This window comes from Hippopotamus amphibius, chromosome X, assembly GCF_030028045.1.
Source record: "Hippopotamus amphibius kiboko isolate mHipAmp2 chromosome X, mHipAmp2.hap2, whole genome shotgun sequence".
Classification (NCBI taxonomy): domain Eukaryota; kingdom Metazoa; phylum Chordata; class Mammalia; order Artiodactyla; family Hippopotamidae; genus Hippopotamus; species Hippopotamus amphibius.
In genome coordinates, this window is record NC_080203.1 from 82,203,359 (window position 1) to 82,215,454 (window position 12,096).

At 44.8% G+C, this 12,096-nt stretch overlaps 1 protein-coding gene across 1 annotated transcript in view; it reads right to left on the reverse strand.

The window, feature by feature from the left end:
• Window positions 1-11,764, reverse strand: part of MSN (moesin) — an 81,745-nt gene extending 69,981 nt beyond the window's left edge. The window contains exon 1 of the mRNA XM_057717899.1: window positions 11,696-11,764. Coding sequence (XP_057573882.1) covers window positions 11,696-11,725 — 30 coding nt within the window. The 5' untranslated portion in view covers window positions 11,726-11,764. The remainder of the gene's footprint in view (window positions 1-11,695) is intronic.
• Window positions 11,765-12,096: the final 332 nt, after the last annotated feature.

A 12,096-nucleotide genomic window follows, 5' to 3' on the forward strand; every position in this document is an offset into this window, starting at 1 on the left:
ACATTCCTTGACATTGCCATGGCCCTTTTCTCCTGGGAGTTTAACAACTCACTGATTCCCTCATTCATATCTTAGAGCCCACAGGGGCCTGGAACTAGGCTAAGTACCTCAAGGGGGAGGGGAAGTTGATTGGAAACTCCAAGTTTCATTATCCATCCTGGAAGGTGGAAACCCCCACATCCCATGCCAGCATACACCCTGCCTCAAACACACACACACAAGAGACCTGGTTAGGGAGTGTCAAGCATCTGAACACAGTGTTAAAAGGGAAAAGAGACACAGGAGTTCAAGTGAGAGAAGGGAAGAAAAGGGTAGGGAAGCTAAGGAGGTTGATGGAAAGAGGGGCTGAGAGAGAAGAAGGTGGTTGGCTCCCTGGAGAGAAGAAGGGTGAGAAATGGGAGGAGACTGTTTAGTCTAGCCCCCATTCAGGTCAAGGGAACTGAGGATCCAAAAGAGGAAAGAACATACTGACGATGGGGCAACTAGTGTGGAGAATGGATTCAGGGCTAATAGAGAAGACAAAGAGCTCAGTTAAGCTGTTTCCATAATACAAGCAAGAATTTTTGAAGACTAATCAGAGGAGTAGTGCTGCCCCTACTTCACCAGACAGAAACTTGTTATGCTAATTATAGTCACGCAGCTGGACATTGCTTGAAGGTTAGACTTGAAACCTCCTGGTTAGGAGGGACCCTTATTTGATATCTCCATGTCTCCAAAGCAGAGCAGAGGCAGCTGAGGTGCTCTCTTGTTCGTCAAGATGACCAGGGAAACACACCTTTGTTTTTATCTCTTTGTGAAATACTTCATACCTATATGGCCAGAACTTCTGATCTCCCCCACCCACCCCACACCCTTACATGATCCCATATGAATTGAGTTAGCTCAGTCTTCTTGGGGCCAGAATAATCCCAATAATTAGATTTAGATATAATGAGGTTTATGCCAGTATTCGTAGAGAGAAGACATGGGAATAAGGGCTAAACATCCCCACATATATTGGCTGGGTGAGGGAAGTAAGACATATGAAAACACTTGGGTTTTTAGAAGAGCTGATTTCAAAGTTCAAGGAGGAACAAGCAAGTATCTTTCAAGCAGTAAAGCTAGGTGAGGGGTAGTACAAGGACATGCCGAAGATGGAGTCCAAGGAAGCTGGGGTGGAGGGGGCGATCTGAATCAGGGGGTAGGAGATACAAAAGGAGAAATCTGACCTGAGCTTTAGGGCCATACATGGGGTCAAGTGGAAAGGCTCAGGATTCCTAGGGGGGCTGAGATTGTTCCAGAGCTGCAGCAAGTCTGGATGTCAGAGTCAAGGAAATGGCAAGCAGGAACTGCATAAGGCTGATTTATGTGAAAGCCTATGCCAAGCTCAAGAGAGAAATGAGATTGGACTTGTAATCACCTCCCACTCAAGATATAAGCTCACTGCAGTAAAGAAGCTTCTGCATCCTAAATGTAATTCCTCTTTCAGAGGACACAATAGTGCAGGAGAGGCAATATCAGAGAGGAACTGGGTAGGGAGCAGTCCTGAATCCCAGGAATACTTTGAATAAAGAAGCACTCCTCCTCAACCCATTGTACAGTAACAGTTGAAAGTTCACCATCACTCAGAACATCCTGAGGGCAGCTTTTCATTTTCATCACTGTTAGAAAGTCCTTCTTTACATCTAAATTAGACCTCTTCTGCTTCACTCCACACAATTGCTCTTGGCTGATGCTTGGGTAAGGAATTAACTAAGCCTCTGAGTTGCTCTTCTTCATTCATAGAATAGAAATGTAGAGAGAGATGAGGACAAACATAAGTTTGGTTTTCTTTTTCTTTTTTTTTTTTTTTTTTTTTGGGCACACGGGCTTAGTTGCTCTGTGGCATGTGGGATCTTCCTGGAGCTGGGATCGAACCTGTGACCTCTGCATTGGCAGGCGGATTTTTAACCACTGCGCCACCTAGGAAGCCCCAAACATAAGTTTAAGGCTACACACTCCGAGTTCTCTCTCTATTCATTCCCCTGGATCAGCAGCCCAAGCACTAGGCTAGCTGTGCCCTTTACACAAACAAGAAAATAAGCAGAAGAATATACTCTTGTCTCCCCAAAGGGAAGAGATCCTCTTGGTATAATGTGGCTGAGTAAAAACTGCAGCAGTAGAGAAATGTTGCTTTTAACCATCCTCAGTCTTCTACCCACTTAGAAACAAAAGCTAGAGTTTGGGTTAAAGAGAAGATAATATTAATGAGGCACTTATGTGCTGAGCAGTGGAGAGGCCATTTCACTATCTAACAAGAACTTTTAAGGGTAGAAGTGAGGAAATTGAGGCTCTAAGGAGTTATCCAAGCGTCACGCAATTTGTTGATGATGGGACTAGGATTTGGGCCCGTGTCCTGTGAGTCCAAGGTCCACCTTCTTTCCACCAGTCTGATCTGTGACCTTCTCAGTTCCTAGCTGTGACCAGCCCAACCCGAGGAAGGAGGTGGATTTTAAGATTCATTATCATCCCTGCACCTCAGTGGTCAGACTAGACAGCTTGAGAGAGCGGGTGGGTAATAATAAACTGTGGCAACATGGCATCTTGCCAATATCAAGTGCCTAGGAATATTTATTATTAATCATACTAATGGACCACGCTGAGAGGAAAGAGAGTTTCTCTCTGGCTTTTCCTCTTAGTAGTAAGGCTGGAAGCTTTTTGAGAGCTTCCCCAAGCCAGCCAATATGAATTCAATCTGAGCCAGTGCCATCTTGGAATATGAAATTAGCCCTGCAGAAAGGGTCTCCCACTCTCCCATTGGAGTCACTAGCTCCCAGCCCTGCCCCCAGCAGCCAGTGACCAGCAACCAAACCTGTGTGGCCAGTCTGCCTGTTGGGCCCAGAGAGAAAACAGCCCGCTGAGCACATGGCCCTTCTTTCTGTGAACCACCCACAATTCAAACTTGATACACTTAGAAGGAAACTATCCATCTGTCCATCCTACGCATGCCACCAGCACTGACCAGGTGCCTGCTAGGTGCCCGGTTCTATGTGAGGCTCTGCAAGGGTACTCACCCTCTTCGTCCCCAGGCGCTCTCCTTCCCAGGCTCTGTATTTGTTGGTGGTTTTGCTGTTAGTACCGTCCTTTGTGAGCACGATGTCATTGTCTTTAACTCTCCTCTACCTGTCCCCTACCATCTGGTCACCAAGCCCTGCTCTCTGTCTGTCTGTCCTTCACAGCTTCTCTCCCTCCCGTCTCCACTGCCAGTGCCCTAGGTCAGCCCTCACTGACTTTCCCTGGTCTCCCTGACTCCAGGCTGCCCCACCCAGGCCATCCTCCACATGGTCACCATGGTGATCTTCAGAAAGATCACCTGAGCCTTCACCTATGCTCAGAGACGTCAGATGACCCTCTTCACCCAACACACACACATAACATCTGCAGGCTTCTCTTGCTCCCACAGCTCCTCAGCACAGCCCTTCCCCTCGAGCCAGGCTACCCTCACCACGTGCACACAGCCCGGTGTGTTGGCTCTTGTCTCTGCATGAAGCCCTCCCTTGATCTCTCCTGCCCTCCTTGTGCTTTCTGCCTCCTGCCAGCTCCTATAGTGCCCAGGTCTGCAGCGCTCATCTGGCCTCCCTCCCACATCCTGCTTTGTCTTGTCAGCTGCTGCTTTTTTTTTTTTTCCTCCATTCCAGGCTGGGCTGTAGTTGCACCCCCAAAAGGGATCACACTTAATGTTCCATGCAGAAGAAACACAGCACACTTCCAGGCATATCTTTGGAGCTCAGGATAGATTGCTCAGCTAAAGAGAAGTATCTGCTATTCTCATGTCCAGCCCTACAGGCCTATCAACTGGTATTAAGTCCAGATTCTCTAAAGGCCCAAGTTTCCCCTTACACTGCCTCAAGTTCTCCTGTTAGGAGATAAGACCAATGAATAGAGCCTTCTCTTCCTATCTCATTACTCCTTCTCCCCCCATTCACAGCTCTGTTTGTGTGTGTGTGGGGGGGGTGTATGCACCAGCTCTACTACCAGTCTGTCTTAGGGAAACACTCTATTGTTCGATCCCTGCTCCAGGAAGATCCCACATGCCACGGAGCAACTAAGCCCATGTGCCAAAAAAACAAACAAACAAAAATAAATAAATAAGAAAGAAGGAACAGATGGGCTCCATATGGCCCCAAAAGGGAGAGCTTGGAGAAAGCTATGATGGGATGCAAGGAAGAAGGTTCTTATGGTCATATCTAAAACTGGAAAGGGCTACTCAATGAATGCTGAAGTCATAAATGGAAGTGTGTGAGCAAAAGTTGGATGACCACACACTCTGGGAGGTTGAAGAGGAGATTCTTATACTCTGAGAGTGTATGAAACCAGCATGTTAAAAACCCTCAAGTGAAAATGCGGCTATTTTCAAATCATTATTTCATTCACTCCTAAGAAAAACTTAGGTAGACTTCGGTAGACAAAGTAGGTATCAATCCTTATTTGACAGATAAGGTAACTGAAATTCAAAGAGGTTAGGGTACTTGTCCATTATCACACTACAAGTAAGGACTTGAAATTAAGCCATTTGACTTTATTATTCATCCATCCATTTTATTCATTCAGAAAATGTGAATGTGTATTTGCAACATATAGAGATATGCATATATGCAGCAAGATAGCATGATTTTTTGTATGTGTATGGGAGAAAGAAAGTGCCACTTGGAAGGCAGCATGAGATAGTATAAAAGAGCGCTGAATTTGAAGCCAAAAGACCTGGTTTTAGCTTCAGTTTTGCCATTTACTAGTTTGATAAATTTAGGTAAATCGGTTGATTAACCCCAAGCCTCAGTTTCCTCATCTGTAAAAATCAAGGTAATAAAAATTGATACCTTCCAGGATTGCTGTCAAAAAGATATATAAGTTAAAAAAAAAGATATATAAGGTTGAACGTGAGAAGTGTTTTTGCAAACCATAAGGTGCTTGCATGCAGAAAAAGGATGATCATAGCTATGTTTATTTGGGGTAGAAAAGTATGTTCCAGGGTTTTCCTGGGCCCAGATGTGCTTCTGTTTGGTCATATGTGTATTGTCTATATGCCCCCCATACTTGCTTGTTTATATGTCCATTTGCATGTATGTGTATTTCCTGATGTGCCTTCCCAAGTCAGTGACATGTAGATTCATCTTCCTGAAATACTTTTTCTCATTCCTTAATCCCTAGTCTCAGACCAGAAAACATTCTAACATTCTTTTATCTGAGAAATGCTAGTCTCAAACATCCCTAACTATATTTCGAGAGCCCTTCCCCTTCTTCCCACCCCCCACCAAGGCACTTTGCTTATGTTCAACCCAGCTATGTGTGTACATGCAGATGAGAGCCCGTATGTGGATGTTTCTCAGTGGGGAAAATGCAGGGCCTTCCACTGGGTTGGACATGCCTTTCAGAACCACACTCATCATGTGCTCCAGAATCTCCCCAGTGGCTCCAGAGCATGTGCTGCTGGTGGGTGTAATGCCTCAGGGGAAAAAGAGGAGCTGTTCTCCGCTTCCCCTCACACACGTATCACTCCCCAACACTTTCAGCCTCCCCTTCTCCAAGGCTTTGGGATTGGGGGCTCGAGAGGTCTGGCTCTACTTTCCTCAGATCAACAAGGCTTCAAATGTGCTGCCAGATGTCCGAAGACCTCTGGTCAATTATTCTGAGTGTCAGAATGTTTGGGAGAAGAGAGAGAGCCCTGTGTTTAACTCATAGAAACACTGAATCTTAGAATTGGCTTGGTCCTTTATCGCTGCCTAATCTCACCTCTTTCATTTCCTTGTGAAAGGATGAAAGCAGAAATCAGAATCCTGAAATATCACATCTTTAACATCATCTAGGCTATATGTCCCCATTTTATATGTGAGGACATACAAACCAAGAGAAGCGAAAGAATTTGCTCAGGGAAAAACCTAGCTCTCCTGAATCCCAGGCCAGTGTTCTTTCTGCTGGATCTCCAAACTCAAGAGCAATAAGGATCAAGCAAGTTAGAGAAAAAGAGGAATGGTCCTACAGTTCTGTTGCTTTGGGGATATGTCTTGGAAATAGAAGCTGAGTGGTTCTTAGGGAGGGGAATAAAGGTACAGATGCAGGCTGGTGAGTCTCTCTGCCAAGAGCAAACCTGGACAATGTACCTACCATGGCTCAGGTTCAGTATCTGAAACCCAAGAAAATGTTGGCTCTCTTGTCTAGCAGCTGATCTGGAAACTGGGTAGGTCTTATTCCTCCTGCAACATGAATTCCAGATCTCCAGCCAAAGCTCCTGAAGTCAAGGATTATGGCTTGCATTCTCTCCTCATCTCCCAGAAACTTGCCCAGCTTCAGGCCTCCTGATCATCCCCAAGTAGGTTCAAAGCTCTGTTCTTTCAAGCCTATTGTTCCCTCAGTTTTATAATCCTTTCCCCCCCGACCAACCCCTATCAAACTTTACATCTCAAGCCAAATGTCATTTTCCCTGGGAAGCTGCCTCCCCACCACAGAAACTCCCTTCCTTCTCTGTGCTACTACTATGCTTTGGACACCCAACTCTCCCAGTGTCCTATAATTACTTTTGTCTGCCTTCCTCATTAGACTGTCAGTGAATGAACATGCTTCAGGGAAACTCCATGGGGGAGAAAGAAAGAGAACCTTGTGCGATAAGGAACTGAATTGAAGGGGTCATTACATAAAGCCCAGAATACAGATAGGGAACGCTCCCCCAGTGCAGATGGGAACAAGAACCAGAGCAGAGATCTTAGGGCATGCATTGCCAGGGGGCAGAACTGCCAGGGGTAGAGGGGCCCAAGGCCCCTGGGCTCCTTGTCCCAAAGCGACCTGGGAAGCACACTCTTTGTGGGACAGCCTGAAGGCCAGCCAGCCTGATCCCAGAGTCTACCTGGCTCAGCTTAGAATCAGCCCAGATCGGAGGGTGGGGCTGAATCTCCACACAAGAGTTGGGCCTCCTCCCAGCCCAGTATCCCAGGGATGAGTCAGGGCTAGGCGTCACTCCATTACTCAGCAACTTGGGCCAGGAAAGTGTCTTGTTCTGAGATTGAGGATAGCACTAACTCTCGCACTGTTTTTGTTAATCCCTCTCTTATTTGCCATGGACTTAAAAGTGGTTAGAGAGAGTTAAATATCTGACCCAAGCTTAAAACCCTTCAATGGTATTCTGACATCTACAGGCTAAAGTTCAAACTCCTTCACAGGAGTTTATATGACCAACCTCATCTGTCCAGCTACCAATCACCCTGCTTTCTCATCATACCAACCACTGGACTGGACTGAAGAACCATGTTTTCTGACTCTTCTGGGCCATTGGGTCTGCTTTTCCCACTGCCTAAAATGTCCTTTCCCTGCTGGCTTCCTCCCCTCCCCACCCAACACTGCTGTTTACTTGAAGTATTACTTTTCTTCTAGTCTCAGCTCATCTCATCTGAGAGGTCCTTCCTGACCATAGCCACTTCCCCAAGCTGAATTTGGTTCCCCCGCCGTGAACTCCCATAGTCCCTTGAGCTTCCTTTTCTCTTTGTACTCAGTGTTTATGAGAGAAATTAAATACAGTGCCCTCAAAAAGGACATATGGGCTTATGGGAGTCAGGGAGGTGGTTGGGCAATGTTATGTAACTCTGGAATGAAGGGGCAGGGCATCAAGGTATGCTGAGTTTGAATCCCAGCTCTGGCATTAATGAGCTGTATGATATTGGATCAGTTATTTTTGCCCCTAGGCTTCCATCTCTCCAACTGTTTAATGGTGGGATAAGACTGAAAGGTGTCAGTGGTCCTTTCCACATCTGCTAACCTAGAATTTTGTAAATGTTGAGGAAAGAGGTAAAGAAACCCACGGGAGAGAAGAAAATGATAAATGAGAGCCAGCCCATCACCACAATGGACATTACAGATTTAACTGGCAAGAATCCTATGACCTTTACAGCCTGGCAGGTAGGGCTTATTATTTATAACATTCCATGCAGTAGTGTGTGCAGTGCTTTACAGATCACTGAGCCCTTTCACCATTTTACAGCATCCAGTGAGAGAGGCAGCATAAGCATCTAAAGGCTAGCCCTGTTTCACAGAAGAGAAAACTGAGGGCGAAAAAGAAGTGGTTGTCCAAATCTGTGATTAGATAAATGACTTGAGGTTTAAATACTTGCAGTCACCCTGTGTAGGGTGACCAACCTTTCCAGTTTGCTGGGGATGTGGGATTTTTAGTTTTAAAGTCAGAAAAGTCCCAGGAAAACCAGAAAGTTTGGTAATTTACACAAGTAACTAGCCCTCCTGCCTCTAATCACCCTTTAGGCAAGGGACTGTAGCTGGGGGGCAAAGGGGTAGTACCGTCCCTTCCCCATGGTTCTGCACTACTGAGAACCAGGAGGCTGATCTAGCCCTGTTTGTTCTCCCCCAAACTAGATTATTTCTAACTGGGCTTCTCTTAACTTGGTTCACAGTCCTGGCACATTAGAATCACTTGGGAAGACTTGCAAAAATAACTATGTTTGAACCCCACCCTAGACCAATTAAATCAGAATCTTCTGGCTTAAGTGAAATCTGGGTATCAGTATTTTTAAAAGCTCTCCAGGTGATTCTAATGTGCAGCCAGGCCCAGAAGCTACTGAGTCTAGCTGTTCTAAGCTTTAACCTCACAGTAGATTGGGCCCCTGGATAGAAAAATTCCTCCCCAAAACCTCCTTCCCTCTTCTGCCTTACTTAGCTTCCCAGCATACAAAACTTCCCTAGACACTAAGAAGAGGCTCTTTGCAAAATGCAGAAGCCCCTCCCCACCCCTCCCCTTTTCCTGGCAGCTTAAGGTGATCCCCTTCCTGGAATTATTGGCATTTTTGCAAAGGAACTTTGGAAAGCATTCAAGATTCAAAGGACAAAGCACTAATGGTGAAAAATCAGACATTGGGGAGGTCTCTTAAAACAAGGGGATCCGCCTAGTGCCCTTGGAATCACACCACCTAGGTAACCGCCTACCTATTCAGGCTAACAATGGAGCCAATTTAAACTCTCTGACCCAGAAGGAGGGAAGAGCTGTAGGAGTTCCAATCTCCTTGCTGGAAACCCTGCAGTTCCCACAGGTCAGATGCTGTAGGAGAAGGGAGGGGCTGGTGGGGAAGAGAGACCAGGAGAGGTAAGAGGAGATCTCTCCAAGGGGCTGAAGGTGGGAAGCCAGGCTGACTAGTCTTTGCTCTAACTCACTGCAGGTCCCACTAGGCTTTATTCCCAGGGGCTCCTGCCCTTGCCTTTCCCATCAGTCCCAGGCAGGCAGTGTAGGTCCACAACCTTTGTCAAGTCTGAGACTCTCAAAAACTTTCAGGAGGGAACTAACTTGGAAGCCATCTAGGCCATCTAACTGACTCCCTGACCCTCTTTTTACATACCTCCAGTGGTGAGAAACTCACTTCCCATCCCTAGCTAGACAGCCTACTCAATCACAAGAGAACTAGGGCACTTGAAGAGTTTCTTTTATTTAATCCAGAACCAGTTTCCCTGGGATTTTTATCCTCTCTGGCTCCAGCACCTTTACCTATTTCCCTGAGTTGGGTCCCTTCTAGCCTACTTACTTCCCTCTGGATAGACCCCAATTTGTCATTTGTCTGTGTGCCTCTTAACACACCATGCCCAAAGCTGGACCCTGGAGGACTCTGCCCAATGTATAGATGAACCTCTTCTAGAAATGATATTTCTTTTAATATAGTCCAGGATATATATATAAACTTGTAGTGCCTTGCACAGTGGTCAGAAGGCTCATGTGTTTGTGAAGAAGGAAATAAACTACTTTTAAAGCTAAACCATAATTTACACTCTCTACATGCTGATTTATAATTTGCTTTTTTTTCACTCAAAAAGTATTTCATGGGCATCTTTTTATGTCAACTAGTATAAATCTATTTCACCATTTTAGGTAGCTGCATAGTGTTTCATTGCATGGATGTACCATAGTTTATTTAAGCATTCTGCTATCACAGGACACTGGGTTGTTTTTAATTTTGTACTATCAAATAACATTGTAATGAATAACCTTATGCGTATATCTCTACTCACTGGTCCACATTTATTCCTCAGTGAGTCAAAGGGTAAGCAAATTTTTAATTCTGATACATGTCACCAAATAATCTTCAGAGTGATTGTTCTTTCATTTCCATGAGCAGTGCAGGCAACTACTTTCATACCCACATGCCCACCAACACTGGTATCAGTCATTTTAATTTTAGCAATATTCTAGACAAAAAAAATTCCCTTCATCCTTGTTTTCATTTACATTATTACTAGTGAGGTTGAGTATCTTTTCATGTTAAGTTAGTCATTTACATTTCTTCTTTTATAAATTGATTCATATCCTTTTTTCAATTTTTCCTGAGGTGTTCTTTTATTATTTTTTTAGAAAATTTCCCTATAATTTAAGGATATCACCCCCTTATGTCAAATATCTTGCAAATATGTCATCAGTTTTTCCTTTTTCTTCTGACTTTAATTTTTCACAATGCAATTTTTTTTTCTGTTGTCAACCTTATCAATATTTGTTTTGTTATTTCTGTCTTGTCCTGCCAAGGTTATAAAAATATTAATCCATATTTACTTCTAATACATTTAAGCCCTCACTCTAGTTACTATAGCTTTCTTCTGCTTTCCATCAGAACTCAGCATCTGGCACCCACTTTCGTCTGCTTCCTGCTAGGTGACTGCTAGATTAAAGCCTGTAAACTGAGAAAATGCTAATAGTGGCCTGTTTGTTCTCAGGCTCCCAGGTATGCTGTCCTGACATGTTAATAGGGAATTATTGGGAGCATGTGCTACCCAACAAGAGTATCTTTCTAATGGAGAAATTCCGAAAACTAAGACAGGTAGGTGAAGGAAATGATTGGGAGGTAGCAGGTTCAGGGAGGTAGGTAGTGAAAATAGTACCAAGTTTAAAGTTAGACAAATCTGCATTTGGGATCTCAGCAGTAGCTGTGTGTTGTGGCCAAATCATATTCTCTCTCCGAGACCCAGTTTCCTCATCCATAAAATGAGAAGATTACCACGTGTTCTTTATGTTTATCACCTGTTTGCCCTCTGTGTCCTGCTCTGCTCTCGTTCACTGTACACTCCCAGCACCCAGCACAGTACCTGACAGATAGTAGGTGCTCGGTAAGCTGTTTTAATTTCTACCTGTAGGCATGTGTTAATGTTTTTTTTTTTTGGGGGGGGGGGCGGTGTTGGGAGAGGGATAAGAGAGAATGTCAGGTTAGGAGAATATGGAAAGTGGCAGGAAGTTTGAGCATTCCAAAAGGAAACATGGCAAGTAAGAATAATTTAGAAAGGTAAGTGGGAACTAACGAACAGGGTTAGGCTTATATGTCAAGCTAAGGGATTTTGGATTTTATCCAATACGTACTGGGGAGTTAGTGAAGGCTTTAAGCAGGTGTGACACACTCCTACAATCCCACCCCAACCCCAAATTTTGATATGTTTCTCTGGCCAGTATGGAGGCTAGATTGCACAGAGAGAGGCTATAAGCAGAAAGACCAAGCTATTGCAACAATCCATGACAGAGATAGTAAACTAGGGCACAGGTGATGGAAATGGATCTAAGAAATTCTTTTTTCTCCCTTCCTTTTTGAGAAATATTAATAGTGCCCTCGCCAATCTTACCCATATATACATATTGAGGGAGCAAGACCAGCTGACTTTTAGGATACTCTCCAGATGGGATACTTTGGCATCTTGGGGTTTGAGGTGCTTTACTTACCTTCATCGTGCTCCCTGGCTGTCTCATCATGTGTTGGCACTCCTCCCCTCTCTCTCCATGACACCCCACTCTGGGGCAGTGCCACTATTGTTTTCTTAGCACTGGTGAGAGCTCAGGAAGGATAGAAGGCAGGCTTCAGTTCTTCTATCATCAATGAATCCTCTGACAACTCAGGCTAAATGGAGGGGGTAAGAGCCTTCTGGGATATTTTGAAAGCTTCCAAAAATAGCCTCAAGGCCTCAGTCAGAGAGCGCAGGGCCAGGACACTGACTGAACATTAGAACTCACAGTCTTTGCCAAGTTCCCACCCCAGCCTCCATCCTATTACTGAGTAAGCCAGTTTTCCCTCCTGCTTTAGTTTTCTCCTTGGAGGGCCCCACCCAAGCCTGAAAAGTTCAAAT